The 17,769-nt window shown below is 46.5% G+C and overlaps 1 protein-coding gene and 1 pseudogene across 1 annotated transcript in view; one reads left to right on the top strand and one right to left on the bottom strand.

Annotated features, from left to right (window-relative positions):
• Positions 1-767: 767 nt before the first annotated feature.
• Positions 768-2,079, bottom strand: LOC107140517 (annotated as a pseudogene).
• A 5,393-nt stretch (positions 2,080-7,472) lies between these two features.
• Positions 7,473-17,769, top strand: part of Capn2 (calpain 2) — a 53,448-nt gene continuing 43,151 nt past the window's right edge. The window contains exons 1-2 of the mRNA XM_015483605.2: positions 7,473-8,061; positions 13,098-13,167. Coding sequence (XP_015339091.1) covers positions 7,825-8,061; positions 13,098-13,167 — 307 coding nt within the window. The 5' untranslated portion in view covers positions 7,473-7,824. The remainder of the gene's footprint in view (positions 8,062-13,097; positions 13,168-17,769) is intronic.

The following is a 17,769-nucleotide window of genomic DNA, read 5'->3' as shown; positions in this document are numbered from 1 at the left end:
CAATGATGGGACGTCTCTGGGTTCAGCCCTGGGCCTGGAAGGAAAGTGGAGGTCAACTACAAGAAAATAGTATCTAACCCCAGATAGGATACAACATTGGATAGAGGAAATAAATACAGAAATATGTCCCATCTGTCATAAAACAAGGGAAACACCAAAACCCAACATGATTGGTGACTGTCAGGCTTTGCATTTTCTTTTTCAAGATTTTGGGTTTTTCTTTTATTATTACTGGCTAGAAAGACATTACATCTAAAAACAGCAAGGAATCCTCTGTACTTCTCAATATGCAATTATGAATTCTTGCCCTAGTGTAATGCTACTCCTTTTCTGGAAACTTCAGTTTTTTAGTTTTTTGTTGTTTGTTTGTTTGTTTGTTTGTTTTGAGACAGGGTCCTGCTAAGTTGCTTAGGGCCTCACTAAGTTACTGAGGCTGGCTTTGAACTTGCAATTCTCCTATCTCAGCTTCCTGAGCCACTGGGATTACAGGCGACCACTGGTAGAAGAACCCAGGTTCTTCAAGAACACAATTAGGTGGTGCCCAGCTAGTTGTTGTATTCTTTTTTTGGTACAAGGACTTGAACTCAGTAGCACTCCATCACTGAGGCACATCCCCAGCCCTATTTTGTATTTCATTTAAAGACAGGGTCTCACTGAATTGCTTAGCACCTTGCTTTTGCTGAGGCTGGCTTTGAACTCGCGATCCTCCTGCCTCAGCCTCCAAGCCTCTAGGATTACAGGCTACAGGCGTGCACCACCACACCCAGCTAGTTGTTATATTCTTGGAGAGCCTGAAACATGAAGAGTTTGCCTAAGTTTTGGGCGGTGAACTTCATCCTGAGAACTTGAGAGTGAGTCATAATGTCCTCCAAGTTGTAAAATGATCTGGAATACTGCGATGAGCTGCAAATCCATCCTGGTAGGGGTCTGGGGTGGCTTAAGGATTTTGGACAGGTCTTCCTCAGGGAGTGGGTTCTCCTGTACTCTGATGTTACATATTCTCCTGCTGGTGATGCTGCTGATACTGATGTTTCTGATGCTGCTACTCACTGGCATTCCTCATGTGTGTGTTATATTTGGCTAGTCTGGCCTCATCTCAGCCACTCTGTCCATCAGCAACTGTATGTTCTTCCCCAAATGATTGCTACTAGTAAGGCTGAGCAATTCACACGTATCTTCAACAGTTGACTTTTTCTCAAGCTCCCACATTAGAAAATAGATCAGATATGAATTTTTAATTACAGTAAGTACTTCTTCAAACATGTGCTCAAAGGTGATATTTGCCTTTTCCAATGCTTCAGGAGGAAAATCCTTCTCTTTACAAACTTCCATCAGTTTAGGAGTCAGTCTGTATGCCTTTAGTGAGAGAGACCCTTTGGGGAGATTTTATAGGATTATAAATGAGAACAACAGATTCTTCAACAGCATGTTGGTAACTCAACTGAGAATCCGGAAACTCCAAGGTGAGGAATGAATAATAGTACATGAACTAGTGCCAGCCCAGGTGAAGATGATCAATGTTTACATGACAAAGGATCCACATCTTTTCCATCTGATACTGTCTATAATCCCAGAAACTGAGGTAGGAGGATCACAAAATCAAAGCCAACCTCAGCAACTCAAAATAAAAAGTAAAAATGGCTGGGGATGTAGCTCACTTGTAGAATGTCCCTGGATTCAATCCCCAGTACTTCATCGAAATCAGCAGCATCCTCAGTGTGCTGGGGGAAAGGAAAGCAGTTGGTAGTTTCAGTCTGATCTTATGTAACCAAGCTCAAAAGCACTCCTTGAACAACCGCAGTTCCTTGACCTTCTTCTTGACAATATTTGATTATCTTTTTTTTCTCTTTCCACATTTTATTGGTGCATTATAGTTGTACATAATGATAGGATTTTGTTACATATTCATACATGCACACAATAGTGTTAGGTTAACTTTAATACCACCGAGCCATCTATCTGTACTTGCTTCTCAGCTGAATCCCCAGGGCTGCCTTTGCCTTTGCCTTTCCATATCACACCAGCCACGGAGCTGGAAGAGGGAGCAGTAGAGACAGTGCCTTCCTTGTGGGATGCCATGTTTCCAGCCCCACAGGAAAAAAGACTGCTTTGGATCTTTTTTTTTTTTTTTTTTTTTTTGGTGGGGGTTGAACATACCAGGGATTGAACTCAGGAGCACTTAATCACTGAGCCACGTCCTCAGCACTATATTGTATTTTATTTAGAGACAGGGTCTCACTAAGTTGTTTAGTACCTTACTGTAGCTGAGGCTGGCTTTGAACTCATGATCCTCCTGCCTCAGCCTCCTGAGCCACTGGGATTCCAGGCATGTGCGCTGTACTCAGCTTGCTTTGGATCTTAAATGTTCCCCAAAGACCCAAATGCTAAAGACTTTGAGGCCAATCTGTAGCATTTTGGGAGGTGGTGGAACTTTTAGGAGGTGGAGCCTAGTGAAAGGAAGTTAGATCACTGGGGGCTTGCCCTGCAAGAGGATCCTGGGACCCTGGCCCTGTCCTTCTCTTTCTTTTTCTGTTTCCTGGTGGCCATGAAGTGAATGGCCTCCCCCATATGGTCCCCTCACGATGTTCTTTGTCTCCTCAGGCCCAAGCTACAGGGCCAAGTGACCATGGACTGAAGCCTCTGAAATCATGAGCCCAAACAAACCTTTCCTCCTTATCAGTTGATAATCTCAGGAAAGCTGACTAACAGTGATGGAATTGTGTGACTGTCATCTGCAAAGAGCAGAATGGGTGGTGGCTGCCCCCAGCCCCTCCTGCCCCCTCACTGACCCCTCAACCCCTTCTCTGCAACCTCCATATTCTGCCCCCAGTCCATCCACTAAACAACTAGTGGTTAACTCAGCACAGACTTCCTGCCCCAGGGACAGCACCGTGTTTTCAATATCCCTCCCTGGTAACAATGACTGATCAAGAAAAGGAATGAACTGGATGAAGTAACAAAGAGATCTGGTAGAGCCATGCTTCTCAAAATGTGTTTCCCAAATCACAATTTAACAAGCCCCGTGTTCCTCGCACTTGCTGAAGGCTGCTGAGCAGCACAGGGTCACCCATTTCTGCCACAGCTAGTGTGTTGGAGGAAATTACACACTGACCATGGAGACTGCAGACTCAGGTGGGCTGAGTGGCAGATGGCCACCTTGGCCTTGAGCATATATCTGGACAATTCTAGAACTTCTACATGGGAGGGACTTGGAGATGGAAAATACATGAATGGTAGATGGAGTTGGTGGGGTGGCTTTGGGACTTGTAGCTAGTTTTGCTTAGTAGGCATCTTCTTCTGACTTAGAAACTGTTTGTTTAGGGGATTTGGTGATGTTAGTAGTAGAAATTACTTGGCGAGGGCAACACCTCTTCGACACACTATTATGCTGACATTTGAGTTCATCATTTCCCATGGAAGGGAGATAAGTAAACGTCTTTACACTTTCTCCCTACATCAGGGAGTGTGGAAATAAGAAGGTTTGCTGCCACACCTCAAGGACTCACTTGTGTGCCCTTAGAAGAAAAGTGTCAACGCTAATGATGAGAACAATGATAACACTGAAGATTGTGCAGTTCCACAAACAATTCTGCAAACATTTTGAGTTGACATTCTTTTTTTTTTAAGAGAGAGAGAGAGAGAGAGAGAGAGAGAGAGAATTTTTTAATATTTATTTTTTAGTTTTCAGCAGACATAACATCTTTATTTGTATGTGGTGCTGAGGATCGAACCTAGCGCCGCAAGCGCAATACCGCTTGAGCCACATCCCCAGCCCTTGAGTTGACATTCTTAACCCCTCTGTGAACTCTGCAAAGAAGATGGCATTTCCTTTGCTGGTATTTGAAAATAGCAAGAAACCCCAGAAATACAAGATACAATTTATCACTAGCAAAGTCCTTATTAGTGTTGTTAGTCACTCATAGCACCCCCAATGCTATGAAAATCCTGCCAGAGAATATTTGCTGGGTGAAGGGCAGCAGCTGGGCTCTGGCCTCTTGGCAAGGGTGGGATATAATGCCCTGGGCTCCAGCAGATGGGAAACACAGACAAAGGGCCCAGGAAACTGGTCTGCTTAAAGCTTTCCATCTAGAGTTTTCCTCTCACCTTCTGTGCCCTGCATTTCCAATGTTTTGCAACACCAGGGAGAAGCCTATCCTATCTCCTCTTCAGCCCTTGGGATCCCTCCAGAAGCCCCCTGTCTGCTTATTGGTGTTTAAGAGGCCAATATCACACCTCCCAGTCATAAAGAACAAATAAACCCTATAACTATTCTAAATGAAAAAGAAATTTCCTTGCAAGCACAACTGGGGTAGGGGATGTTTTGTTTTGTTGATTTGTTTTTCTAGTGGTGTTGGGGGGCCGTCAAACCCAGGGCTTCACACATGCTAGGCAAGCCCTCTACCACCAGTCCAAAACTATTTTTTATGACACTGTGGAATTCCTGTTCTCTCTGATCTCCTTTGGATTCAGATCACAGACCTGAAACAGGGAGGGGAGGAAAGCCCAGGATTTCCTCAGTCTCCACTGGCCATTCCCTTTGTCCTCCTGAGCTGGAAGGGGAGAGACCCTGGGGACTGCAGTCTAGGCTTTCAGAGCCAGGCTCATTGTACCTTATGTTAGCTGCCACTCCCCAAGGCTTCCGTTTTTTCATCCCCCAAATGAGGAGGTAAGATCTCCTTTGACCAGCTATGAAGATTAAGTTTGCCAGTGTGTGTCCAGAGGTGCTTGTTCTAAAGTGGAACCTTCGGTTAGTATCTCCTGGGCCTGCAGATTGTGCCTCTGATATATCCAGGCCCAAGGAGTTAGTATAGTCTTCACATTCCCTCTGAGATTCATACTCCGCCTCTCTCTCTCTCTCTCTCTCTCTCTCTCTGGCCAGGGTCCAGACTCTGGTGGTTTTGGATACTCCCAGCTGCTTCTGACTCCCCCACTGCCCTTAGGGCTGGATGACTCACTCCAGGACGGTTTTCCACTGAGGGTGTGTGTGTCCACCTTCACCTGTGTGTGCCTGTGAAAGGGATCATGTGGTCAGAGAAAGAGGAGACTTGGCCAGCTCTGTGAGATCATATCATGGGAGAGGCTTGGGAGCATAAAGAACAGTGTATACTCAGGTTAAAAATGGCCCTTATCCAGATGGTGAGGGCAATAATCATTGTGTGTGTTTCCAAACTGATTGCAGTGGCTGCAGACAGCCCAAGACATTAGGGAGTGGAGTCCTTTGCACAGTTGCCTAGAAGCTGGCAAGGTCAGCTACCAGGACTGCACCAGGGAGGGTACTATGTCCACTGGGGAAGAGGAAGTTCAGGGTGAGTCAGGAAGCTCTTCTGCCCTAGGCTGTGCGAAGCTTCTGAGTTGACTAAAGGATGGGTCTAGTCTACTCAGTGATTTATTGCTAAAAGCCCTTGGGAGGGGACTATTCCCAGCTGTCTGAGAGGAGGCTCTTCCTTCAGAGTTAAGCAGTCCTTAAAGAAATCAATGGGAGAAGTCTGCCACACGGGGCAAGTGGACAAGCTTTTTCCCAAAAACCCAGAGCCCAGAGGAATCAGGGTGGGGCAAATAGAAATCAGACAGTGGAACAAATTAACAGCCTCTAGTCTAGGGCTGTCTCTTTTTTCTGTTCTCAGTTGTGATGATTTCATAAGTCCTTGTGCCAGAAACCTGTGAGCTAGCAATGATTGCCTGCGTCCCATCTCATCCAAGGGTACAGATGATGGAGCCTGGTGGCAGACAGCGTACCCCTCTGTCAGGCAGCATGCCGAGACTTACTAGCTGGAGGATATCAACAGAAACAAACCTAGACTTAGGAGAGTTTCATTAGAGAGACGATTGCAGTGGAGAAAACATTCCAGCTCAGGAATTTGCAGCATCTTAAAATCAAACAGAAAAAAAAGCAAAGAATTTTCTTTTGTATGGCAAAGGAGAAGCAAACAGAGATAAGCAGAATCTTTGGAGGGGAAGCTAGACAAACATGGGAAAATGACCACTGGGGCCAAACAGGAAAAAGTGTTCAGCCAATTCCCAAGAGAGCTTCAAGTAGGAGGGGGCATGCTGTACCTTTTGTATGAAGGCTCAGACTTGGGGCAAGCAGAGTTCAGGGACCTGAAGGAAAGAGAGATACCTGAGTAAAGTCTGGTGGAGTAAAGCAGAGGTTAAGCCACAGGCCACTATGGATGCTTGGTTAAAGACAAGAATAGATAGGAACAGAGGGTTAATATTGGTATAGATAATTTTTTAAAGGTAAAATCATTACTCTCATATAGATATAAGATGAACACTCTCATGTAGCTATAAAATGATATATCTTTCATATAGATATAAAATGAACATTTAACACAATTAAATGAAGCAACTAGACAGATGCTTTAACTGGTTCAAAGAAGAAGTTAAAGAGGCACATATTTATATGGAGTAAAAGATATTGAAATGAATGTGCAAATAGACAAAAACTGGCTACTCCACAGGAGGGTAAAACAGTCTCTCCACTGGATAGAATTCATTTGCATAGCTATAGAAAAAAAATGATTTTTCATTGCTACAGTTACCTATACCTCAGAGCTACAAAATAACTCAAAATCAATGGGAGGCTGGAACCAGCTACCCTGGAAGGAGGTTCTAAACTAGAATTTCTGAGCCTCAGGGTTAGTGACATTCCAGATCATGGCATTCTTTTTTTAAAAGAGTGGTCCTGAACATTGTCAGATGTTTAGCAGCATCCCAGACTTCTACCCAATAGGGGCCAAATGTCCCCTGGAGTGGAATGGAGGGCAGTTGAGAATCACTGCTCTCAACAATGTGTGGTTTTCCACTGAAACACAAATTTTTCTACTAGCATAGGAGACATATGTGAGGGTGTCTTGTGTGCAAGCTGCAAATCAGATACTATCTCTCCAGCAGAGTGTTACAGTGGCCACAGACACAGATACTCCTACTATCCTCAAGCTCCCCCAACATGAACACCATTAATTCTCCCAGTACAATCTAAGTTTCAGATGAACAGACTATTATTATAGGTATGCCCTGTGCAATGTTTGGAAGATATACATACCCAAAACATATTTCTCATTTACTTGAAATTCAAATTCAGCAGGGAGTACTGATATTTTGTTTGCCAGATCGCATAACCCTACCTGTGATCAAATAGCTGACCAGTGATTACAATAGGCCTTGGTGGCTTAGAATCCCTGTTCTGCCTGTGACTAGTGCCACGCTAGGTCTAGTCATTTAGCCTCCTTGAGGCCCAGTATTCTCTGTAAACTGGGGGACAGCAGCAGCACCTTCTTGGCAGAATTGCTGGGAAATTAAACAAACCAACATAAGCAGAGCTGGCAGAGCCCTTAGGACAAGTGGCCACGAGTAGTGGTAGCTAGTTTCGTCTCTGACTTCGCTCCCCGGTCCTCTGCTGACTCACCAGTGTTTCCTGGAGAGTCATTGCTGGGGTTCGCCCAACTTTCCTCCCCGTGAAGTTGGAAGTTAACAATCGGGTTTGGTTTCCAGCCCCAACCTTTGCACCCCTACACGCAAGTGCCTAGTGCCCAAGGCCACGCCATCCCGGGAGCGGTCCGCAGGTGGCAGCACCGGCCCCGCCGCCAGCCCGCTGTCCAGCCAGCGCTCTGCAGGCCCGGATCTGGCCGCGTACCCGGCCGGGCGCCGAGCAGGCCGGGAGCGGGGACCCGCAGGCGCTTCCCGCCGGTGAATCATCGCCTGCAGCGGCGGCGCCGCAGTCCGTTGCAGTGAGCCGGGCCCTGGCCGCGCCCCAGCCGAGCGCAGTGCTCCGAGTCCCCCCGATCTCGCTCCCGGCTTAGCGCGGGCTCCTGGGGCCACACCATGGCGGGCATCGCAGCCAAGCTGGCCAAGGACCGGGAGGCGGCCGAGGGGCTGGGCTCGCACGAGAGAGCCATCAAGTACCTCAACCAGGACTACGAGGAGCTGCGGAACCAGTGCCTGGAGGCCGGGGCGCTCTTTCAGGACCCCTCCTTCCCTGCTTTGCCGTCGTCCCTGGGCTTCAAGGAGTTGGGACCCTACTCCAGCAAAACTCGGGGCATCGAGTGGAAGCGACCCACGGTAGGAAGGCGGCGGGATGCCAATCAGGGTGGGGTGCAAGTCCACTAGGGATATAAGGGGACATGGTCCAGGGCCTGGGGTGGGGCAGACCCAAGCCAGAGCACTGCAGGCCCCAGGACCCCCTCTGTGCTGCCCTAGCCCTGGATTCCTGTAAAGAAGCTTCCCCGGGAACCACCCATACTTCTCAGGACGGGTTAGGGGCATGAGGGCCCCCAAGTCCCACTAGCATGACCTCTAGGCGAGCCGCCTTCAGACTTCACAAAAACTCAGAGTGAACTTTTATTAACTCTAGTAGAAAAATGCTGGGAAACAATATCCTACTAGAATAAAAAGTCAGTGTCTAACTCGGGTTCTGTCTGCTTGGGAGAGAGGCCTGGTCATTTCCTGACCAGGATGGTCTCATGCAGTCGTGATGGTTAGGTTTATCCAGTGAAGTTTCTTGTTTGCAAAGGGCTGCTAGCTGAAACCTCCCATAACATTGACACTGAAAACTAACAAAGGACACGGATGTGCTCAAGGAGCTGGTTCCTCTACATTCTACTAGCTGGGGAATCCTCACCTGGGAACCTCATAGGCCCTTCCAAATCATCCTGCGCCTCAAGGTCTGGGTTGGGTCCTCTTGCCTTCCCAAGCCTTGGGACAATTTCTGCTGTCTAATCTACTTGTCCATTCTGAACTCCTGGTGGTCCCCTCTTCTATGGGACACCTCATTAGACTTCCCCTACCACACCTAGAGGAAGCTTCCTAGAAAATCTAACTTCTGGATTCCTGTTATGAGAATAAGGCTTCCTGCTCTGCTCCCACACACCTGAGCCTCCCTGGTCACCTTCTATTATCATAAAGTCTACCCTTAATTATCAAGAACTGGAGGACCAGGACATGGAGCACTTGGGTTCTCCTGACCTCAAATTCCCAATCTTCCTGCTTCAGCCTCCTAAGTGACTGGAATTACAGGTGTGTACCACCACATCCTGCTCGGGTTCTCATTCTTGCTAACCTGCTGGGTGACCTTGGGCAGTTCATTTAACCATGTTGTGCTTTCATCTGTCCCTTTATCTAAAACAAGCCTTGATGCTTTAAATATTATCTCTTCTTGGACCATCAAGTATAGAGAAGGGGCTTAGTTCTTTCCTACCTTGGGTCCTCTCACCTGCCAGGCATATTCTTTCCTGGGTTTTGGGAATCTGGCTCATTCACATTCTTTAGAACTTTGTCACATGTCCACTTCCCAAAGAGAACTTTCTTGCCCATTCTTAGCAGCCTCTTCCTCCATGATGTTACTCTGTATCACTACCCTCTGCTGATTTCCTTCATAGCACATTCACGGTGTAGAGATGTAATTACAGGGCTAGGGCAGAGGTAGTGCACTTGCCTAGCATGCCTGAGGCCCTGGGTTTGATCCTCAACAACACACATACACACACAAAATGTAATTATATATATTTGCTTGTCCTCTTAATGAATTGCAGGGACCATGTGTATATTACTTACCAATATACCCACTAGTGCCTAGCATGAGTAGTGCCCCTTCACTACTTCATTCATTCATTCATTAATATTTATTCACTCATTTATTCATTCATTAATATTTATTGAGTGCCTATTATATGACAGGCACTGTCCCAAAGGCTTAGGATACATCAGTGAACAAAACAGTGATTACTTGTAGAATGAATGAACATAAGATTGGCAGGAGTTTCAAATGTATTCTAGTTGTCAAAGTGATACATAAGTAGAAAATATGTTCACTTTACTTTTGTATAGCACTTTATAGTGTACATAGCAAATCCACACACTCCTTCACTTATTATTTCACTCAGTAAGCATTTATTGAACATCTACTATATGCCAGGCATAATACAAATAGTGCAGATAGTTTCTATCTCTACAGATTTTTAGCGGGGGAAGGCATATCTCCCAATACTTGGAAATGCGTGTGGGACTTTCACGTAGGGAAATAGAGAGATCTAGAGCCATTCTAGGCAGTGGGCAGGCAGGCTGTGTACTGCACAACCAAGGGGGAGTGTGCTATGATTATTCTCATTAAGCAGTTGAAGAATGGAGTCTTGGGAAGGTTACATACTTGCTCAGTCAACCAGGTGTGCAGGATGGAGCCAGGTCTAGCCTGTGCATGGGTAGAACCCACCCCTTACTGCTGCCCTCTCTGCTCCATCCTACCTTGTCGAACACTACAATTGTTGGGCAAGGGGAACAAATCATTTCCACTGGATTTGGATATAAACAAGTCATTAATGACCATAGAAGAGTGGAAAGGTTGAGCAAAAGCCAGATCTCCGTAGACTCCAGAGTAAGGGGACTGGAAATGAAGAAGAATGTGGTTCATTAATTTAAGAAGGGTGTCTGCGAAGAGAAGGAAAGGGAGAGAGGGAGAGAGGAGAAAGGGAGAGAGAGAGGGAGAGAAAGAAAATGGAAAGTAGTGTGAGATCTGGGATCTGAGAGGCTGTTTTTTCAGATGAGAGTAACTTGAATGTGTTGAGATGTTGAGTCACCAGAGAGGAAGGGATGAAAGATAAAGGTGGGAGGAGATAATGAAACAGGGTCCCTGAGGAAGTGAGAGTAGGGGAAACCACAGGGCGGGGCAGAGCCCTGCAGAGCCTGGCAGAGGAGCGGTTAGTGCTGCAGAAAGAAGGGACCCACCGCTCTCTCTCTGAGGGGATTTCACAACACTGGCAAGAGAGTGACTCCAGATGGGAAGGGGATAAAGCAGGAAACAACTACAGTCCCAGTGAGGTCCAGAGCCAGTGTAGGCCACAGTGAGGAGAAAGCCAGCAACATCCAACGTGGGCACGCGAGATCCTCCCAGCAGCCAGTCAGAAGGAGCAAGGGCAGGTGCTGTCAGGCCCCATTTCTCCCTTAAGAGGCTTATGACTTGCTATATTCAGCTGGCTGAACTCAGCCTCAAACCTGCAGGTCCTATCTCCAAGTTCAGTGATATTATCAACTTCCTCTTCAACAATAATAATACCAGGTAACACGTGGGGAATGCTTACCAAAGAACCTTAACACAGTTATCTCATTTAGCTCTCAGAACAAGCTTTTGTGGCAGGTACCTTGGTCATCGTCATCCCCACTTACAGATGAGGAAACCGAGGGATTAAGAGTTTAACTTGGTCCCGCAGCTCAGGAGGCTGAGGCAGGAGGATCACGAATTCAAAGCCAGCCTCAGCAAAAAGTGAGATGCTTTTGCTGAGACACTGTCTTTAAATAAAATACAAAATAAGGCTGGGGATGTGGCTCAGCTGTCAAGTGCCCCTGATTAAATCCCTGATACCAAAAAAAAAAAAAAAGAGTTTAACTTGAGCTGGGGGTGGAGCTCAGTGGTAGAGTGCAGAAGGCCCTGAATTCAATTCCCAGCATCACCCCCACCCCAAAAGAGTAACTTTCCACAGTCATAGGAGCTCCAGGATTCATAATAAGATTATCAGAGTCCATAACTGAAGCCCCCTACCCCTTTTTCTGATGGTTACGTCCCATATTTAATTCAACACTTCCACCTGCTGTGCACAGGGTTCTGTTTTCTGAAGCATCTCTAGGCTCCAAAGTCTGAACTTCTCTGGAGATGCCACCAATGGCATGAGAAAGCTTCTGAAACATAATGGAAAAATCCTTCTGGGACAAGTCCCTGGCATGTGGTGGATGATCAGCATGATTCTCTATAAAGATGTTCCTAGCTCCAAGTGCAGCCAGGGTCCATCCTCTGGAAAAGTGCTGGGCTGGCAGGTCTTGGGCAAAGTTGGCCTCATTTCCTTGGCAGAGAGCTTTCTCATTGTCCCTGTCATCCCCAAACAAACTGATGGAGAAGCATGAAAGGAATGTGCTCTATGCAAACTGTGCTTCTAGAAATGTCTCTACCATCTGAGCCAGGATGGCTATCCCATCTCACCCAGGGAAAGTTCCTGCTTGAGAAGGGTCCCTAAGGTCCTGGGGCAGGGCATATATGAGCAGCTCTCGTAGCAGATGTGAATCCTGCAAACTGAGGTTACCAGAGCCAAGAGAAGCTCAGATTTGGGCCCTGACTTCCTCTGTGGCTTTTGGGTGGAGCTTTTCATAAGCAGGAAACGTGCTCAGAGAGGGCTGCTGGAAGGGCCAGAATTGTTCAAGGCTGGCTTCCACCAAGCTGCTTGTGACAATCACCCTAAGTTTTTAACACTAATCAATTAGAGGCAGCAGAGGAGTGGAAAGAGTTTGAGCTTGAGACCAGTAAGTTCCAATCCCAGTGCCATCTGCCACTTTTGAGCTGTGTAACTTTGGACACATCACCTTACCTCCTTGAGCTATTTCCTTGCCTGTTAGATGGGGTTAATACCCATCTTGCATTCCCGTCAGGGCTACCTGACATAAAGCTGTATGCACAGTGTCTGGTACACAGCAGCTACAGAATATTGGATGCTCCAAGTATCATGGCCCTCTGGAGGAATTCAGGAGGGCTAGATCTAGTCCCCTGCCCTCCAGAGGCACACCCATGAGCACCACCAGAGAGTGCACAGTACAACTCTCAACTGCATAGTATAGAGACTCTGGGACAGGACTCAAGGGGATGGGGACCAATGGCCTATGAATCAGGGCTTCCTGGAGGGGATGGCAAAGAGCTCTGAAATCTGGGACAGTGTGGAAGATATGGTGGGAGAGAGGAATTCTTCTAAAAGTCAGACAATTTGCATGAAGAAACAGTAGAGGGCGCCAGCATGGCAGCTCAGGTGGCTCTAGAGTGTGTGGGGAGTGGGGAAGGGTGGGGTCTCAAGGCCTGGCATAGAAGGCTGGACTCCTTCTCTGCCATGGCCCAGTGAAGTAGGCTTCAGGCAGTTGGGACTGTGAGGGGTCCAATGACTGCCCTCCTCAACCAGGACAATTCCCTACTAACCCCTGACCTGACCTATGGAGCTCAGGTCACAAGGACCCCACCACAGCCCAGAGCTCTGACTTGGACTACAAAACTTCCTTCCCTTCCCTTCTGTCCCTAATAACACCAGTGCCCACCTGTTAGGCTGACAGCACTTTGTGGGTCTCATTCCCAGGAGATCTGCGATGAACCCCAATTTATTGTTGGTGGAGCCACCCGCACAGACATCTGCCAAGGAGCCCTGGGTAAGTGATGGGGTCCGGTAAGCTACAGGGTTCTCTCTCCAAGGATGTGACTGGAAGGAGTGAGGGACCATGTGTGGCTTCTGTCTTCCCCTGCTGCTTGGTGATTTCCATTTCCAAAAACCTCCCTGGAATTTCTTGTCCCCATCCCCAACCCCAGGCAGAGGCACACAAATGGGACCCCATGTGGCCTCTGCACTAGGTGAGTTACTGAGGTTACAGAGATGCTGTCAGTGGGGAGCATCAAGGAGCTTCAGATTTCACCCCTTGGTCTCTGTCCCTCCTAGAGCCAATATTACCAGTGATGCATGAGGCTGGCTCTGGGCCAAGGGCTGAGTAAGAGGATTTCCCCAGGCCAGTGACACTGTAAGGTATCAGTTCTGTGAGGTTTAAGACAAGGGACTGACTCAGTACAAACGAAGAGGAAACACAAGAGCTCGCTGCTGAGAGGAAGCTGAAGGACCAGGGCACACTCAGTGTTTGCAAGACAGCTCACCATGGCAACATAACAGTGAGAAGCAGGGCTTATGGGATGTATGTTTACATAAAACTAACTGGAATAGCTGAGGGGTGAGGGTCTGAGACCTTGCTATCTGAGGCCAAATTTGGATCTAGCTCTGCTTATGTGCTTGCTGAGGATTGGAACCCTTGGGGTCCTCTGGCTTTATGGTGAGAGCTCCCTGGCCTTCTGTGAAGTCCCAGCAGTGGTACCTGGGACTGTGATTTTTATGATTCTCAGAGAATCCACCCTCAGTGGTTTTTTTGTTTTGTTTTGTTTTGTTTTTGTGGTGCTGGGGATTGAACTCAGGGCCTTGTGCATTTGAAGCAAGAACTCTACCAACTGAGCTATATCCCCAGCCCTCAGTGTTTTTTTAATTCATAATAAATATGGACCTATAATTATTGGAGCAGATTATTTGCTCTGCTAAACTAGACGCCTATTTCCTGACATCAGATTCCCCAAACAAGTCCATCAGTAGCAAAACTCATCAACTAGAATTTACCTCCTTTCCTTGCCCATCTCATGTAGGCTTGGGTTCTCCTAATAATAACAGCTAATATTTAGTGAGCATATACTACTTTCCAGACACTGAACTAGACTTGCAAAATCTCTGAGGTACCATAAATGTTCCCATTTTATTGATGAGGATGCCCAGGTCACTCACAGTTGTAGTGGGGGCCTGATATGCAAATTCATGCAATCTGACCCCAGAGCCTGTGTGTTTAACCTCAAGCTAGCCTCCTTGGAAAGAGTCTGGAAAAATTTCAACCTCTGAAGTGCGTCAAGGCCTGTGCAGATCATTAGGACAAGCACAGAATCTGGGGGAGAATGTGACTCAGGGCTGAGAGAATAAAACCTGATTAATCTGACCTTAGACCCTGTGTGCAGATTACGGAGATGCTGGAGCACATTGTGACCCCCCCATCTCCCACTTCTTTCCTTCACCAAATATAGAGGACCAGAGGTCCTTAGGCACCTAACGTGGGTTCTCCAGGAAAATCCACTGGTTGGAAAAAATGGAGATTAACAGGGCTGGAATTTGGTGGACACTTTGACCAACACTGAAAACTTTGAAAAATCCAGAGATAAACCCAGCAATTGCAAAGTACCATTTCTGGACTAAACATCTACTTCAAAAGTTTAATAACATCTTAAGGGCCAAATTGCAAGTAACCGGTACATGATTTAAGTCCTATTTAAACATCACCAGGCCACTTGGAGAGGAGACAGACAAAACTTACATTCCTGGGAGAAGTTGCCCTCTCTAGGTGCCAAATCAAATAAAAACAAGCTGAAAAAAAAATTTTTTTTTAATTTCTTAGAGGTCTTAATTTCTAAGGTAGTTTTTAATCCACATTAACCATTTGTTCCCTTGGTCTTTTCTGTTGAAGGACCCTAGTTAGATTACACAGTAAATTGTATTTTACTGAACTCTCACCCTGATTCTGTGTTCAGAATGGTGAAGGAGTGGTGACCATAACCAAGTCCCAACATGCTCAGAAACCACAGGAACAGGGACTGTGGCAATAACATGAAGCAACATCAGTATTTGAGGGACTGTGGCCAACTGATCACTCAGAACCTCTGTCTCTTCTGAAAATTGGAGGGTAGGAGGGTAAATTAGATAACCTCAGAGACTCCCTAAGGTGTGGCATTCAGCTCTTCTAAAGATGCTCCTGGTTCCCTGTTCCTTGGGCTAGAAAGTTAAGAGTTCCTTGAGATCATCTTTCATCTCACTTGTGGAATAATATCTGTGACGGTCACCTGTGTAACAGTGAGCGACTTGTAGAGCTCTTTTCCATTACATTATCTCTTGTAATCATCCCAAGCCTGCCTCTGGATCGCCACCGTGCTGTGCTGAGCAGCGATGTTGCGTGAAATTCTTTGTGTGCGTTTTCTACCCTGAGACTCACTCAGCTGTCCCAGTGAACCTGGGCGGGGGGGTGGAGGGTATCCTTAGACTTGTACATTCCCAATGCCTGGCTGCCTTCCCTGTGCTTCCCAGCAATGGTTAATCCAAAGAGGGCTCTCACTCTCTTTCCCAGAAGGCTCAGCTTCAAAGCTTCCCCCCTCCAGTGATTCAAACTCTTTGCAGAGCTGTGTTGACAGTGAGCCACCTGCAGTGAAGAATTTGGCTGTTGGAGGAATAAACTCAGCAAAGAAAAATCTGCCTTTAAGGCTGAAAATGCAGACTGAGCCTCAGCCAGATGTTGTCCTTGGCCAAATATGGCTCTATAATTGCTGAAAGTGACCAAGTGCTTACAGGTGATTGCCAATGGGAATGGCCCCCCAGGGGCCCAGGAAATTCCCAAGTCTGGAGCTTCTTTTACTTCTGGTGGTTTTCACTGGGCCGCTGTACAGATCACGGGTAAAGGCAGCTTCCCAGTCTGGAAGATTCAGGTCACTATGCCCAGCAGGCCTCTATCTGCCTGGGAAAGAGACCAAGGCTGACAGTACTGTCACAGCTGTTGGAACAGTGTAGCCTTTCTCTGGGTCCCTCAGAGTTTGAGTCACCCTGTTAACCAACCCCAGGAATGACCTGGACTCCCAGAACAACTACGGGAAAGTATTTGGCCACAGGGTGCCCCTCTCTACAGCCCAGCTGTGCAGAGAGGTGGAAGGAGCCAGACAGATGGTGAAGTTTCCAGTCTTGCTCCTTATGAGCCTGTGTGTGACTCTGGGCAGGTTACCTAACCTTTCTGAGCCTCATTTATTCTTTTATATAATAGGAATATAGAAGTCTCTGTCTTAAAATAGTCAAGCTTACCATTTTCAGCTTTACTGTGGTGTGAAAACAATACCCATTCAGTGGAAACAGTACTTTGAATTTTGATCTTTTCCTGAGTAGTGATGTGTGCGGCACGAGACTCTCTTGACCCTGGCAGTAACAGCAAGCTGCAACTCCCGGCCAACCACAGAATCCTGAGAGGACACACCCCCCACAGTGTCCTACAGTGTACTTGATTCACTAAAACACATGAGGTGTGCCACGCATGGTGGCCAAGCATGCCTGTAATCCCAGTGGCACGGAGGAGAAAGTTCAAGGCCAGAAGGCAGGAGGATTGCAAGTTCAAGGCCAGCCTCAGCAATTTAGCAAGGCCCTAAGCAACTTTGTGAAACCCTGTCTCTAAGTAAAATATAAAAAGGGCCAGGCATGTGGCTCAGAGGTTGGATGCTCCTGGGTTCAAACCCCAGTGCCAAACAACAACAACAACAAACCAAGAGGTGTGCAACACTTTGTCCTAAAACAGGCTTTGTGTTTGATGACTTTGCCCAACTGTCAGCTCTGAGCACACTTAAGGAGCTCAGAACATACTTAAGGTAGGCTAGACTAAACTATGGTGTTTAGTAAGTTAGGTTCATTACATGCATTGTTTTTAACATAATTTACTATTTTGACCGATACATTAAAAAATATTAAATGTCTTTTGACTCAGGACATTTTCAAGTTACATTGGGCTTATGAGGGCATAACCCCATGGAAAGTCACCTATATCGAAAAGCTTTCCTTCCCAGAGCTGGAGAAAAGTGAGATTGATACAGGCAAACACACTTGGATCACTGTAGAGTCCTGAGCCAATTCAAGGGATCATAGATTGTTACTGAGTCCAACTATGTGAAAAGTCCTTTTGCCAAATCATAAAAGAGAAAGAGGATGGAGGAGAAAAGGAAAAAGGAGAAACAGGAAATAAGTTGGGCTGGGAGCCAAAGCCTTTGAAAAGCTCAAAAATCCAAGGAAGGAAGTATCAAGGTGGCAGAAGGCAAACCTGGGGTGTACACAGGTAGTAGCACTCAAAAGGGCAGAAAGATATATGGGGAAGGCTGGGGCTGTAGCTCAGTGGCAGAGCACTTGCCTAGCATGTGTGAGGCACTGGGTTTGATCCTTAGCACTGCATAAAAATAAACAAATAAAATAAAGGCATGCTGTCCATCTATAACTACAAAAAAAATTTTTTTAATTAAAAATAAGAAATATATGGGGAGAAAATAAACATAAATGGGGCAGATACGCATGCTTTGATTTTAGAAGTTGAATTTCTGACTGTTTTAAATAATTTTAAAATGATAAATTTTAAATTTACCTTTATAATTGGTTCCCTTAA

This window comes from Marmota marmota, unplaced genomic scaffold (genome assembly GCF_001458135.2).
Source record: "Marmota marmota marmota unplaced genomic scaffold, marMar, whole genome shotgun sequence".
In the NCBI taxonomy this organism is placed as follows: domain Eukaryota; kingdom Metazoa; phylum Chordata; class Mammalia; order Rodentia; family Sciuridae; genus Marmota; species Marmota marmota.
Note: the sequence above shows the minus strand (reverse complement) of the source record. Positions and strands in the feature narration are given on the sequence as shown.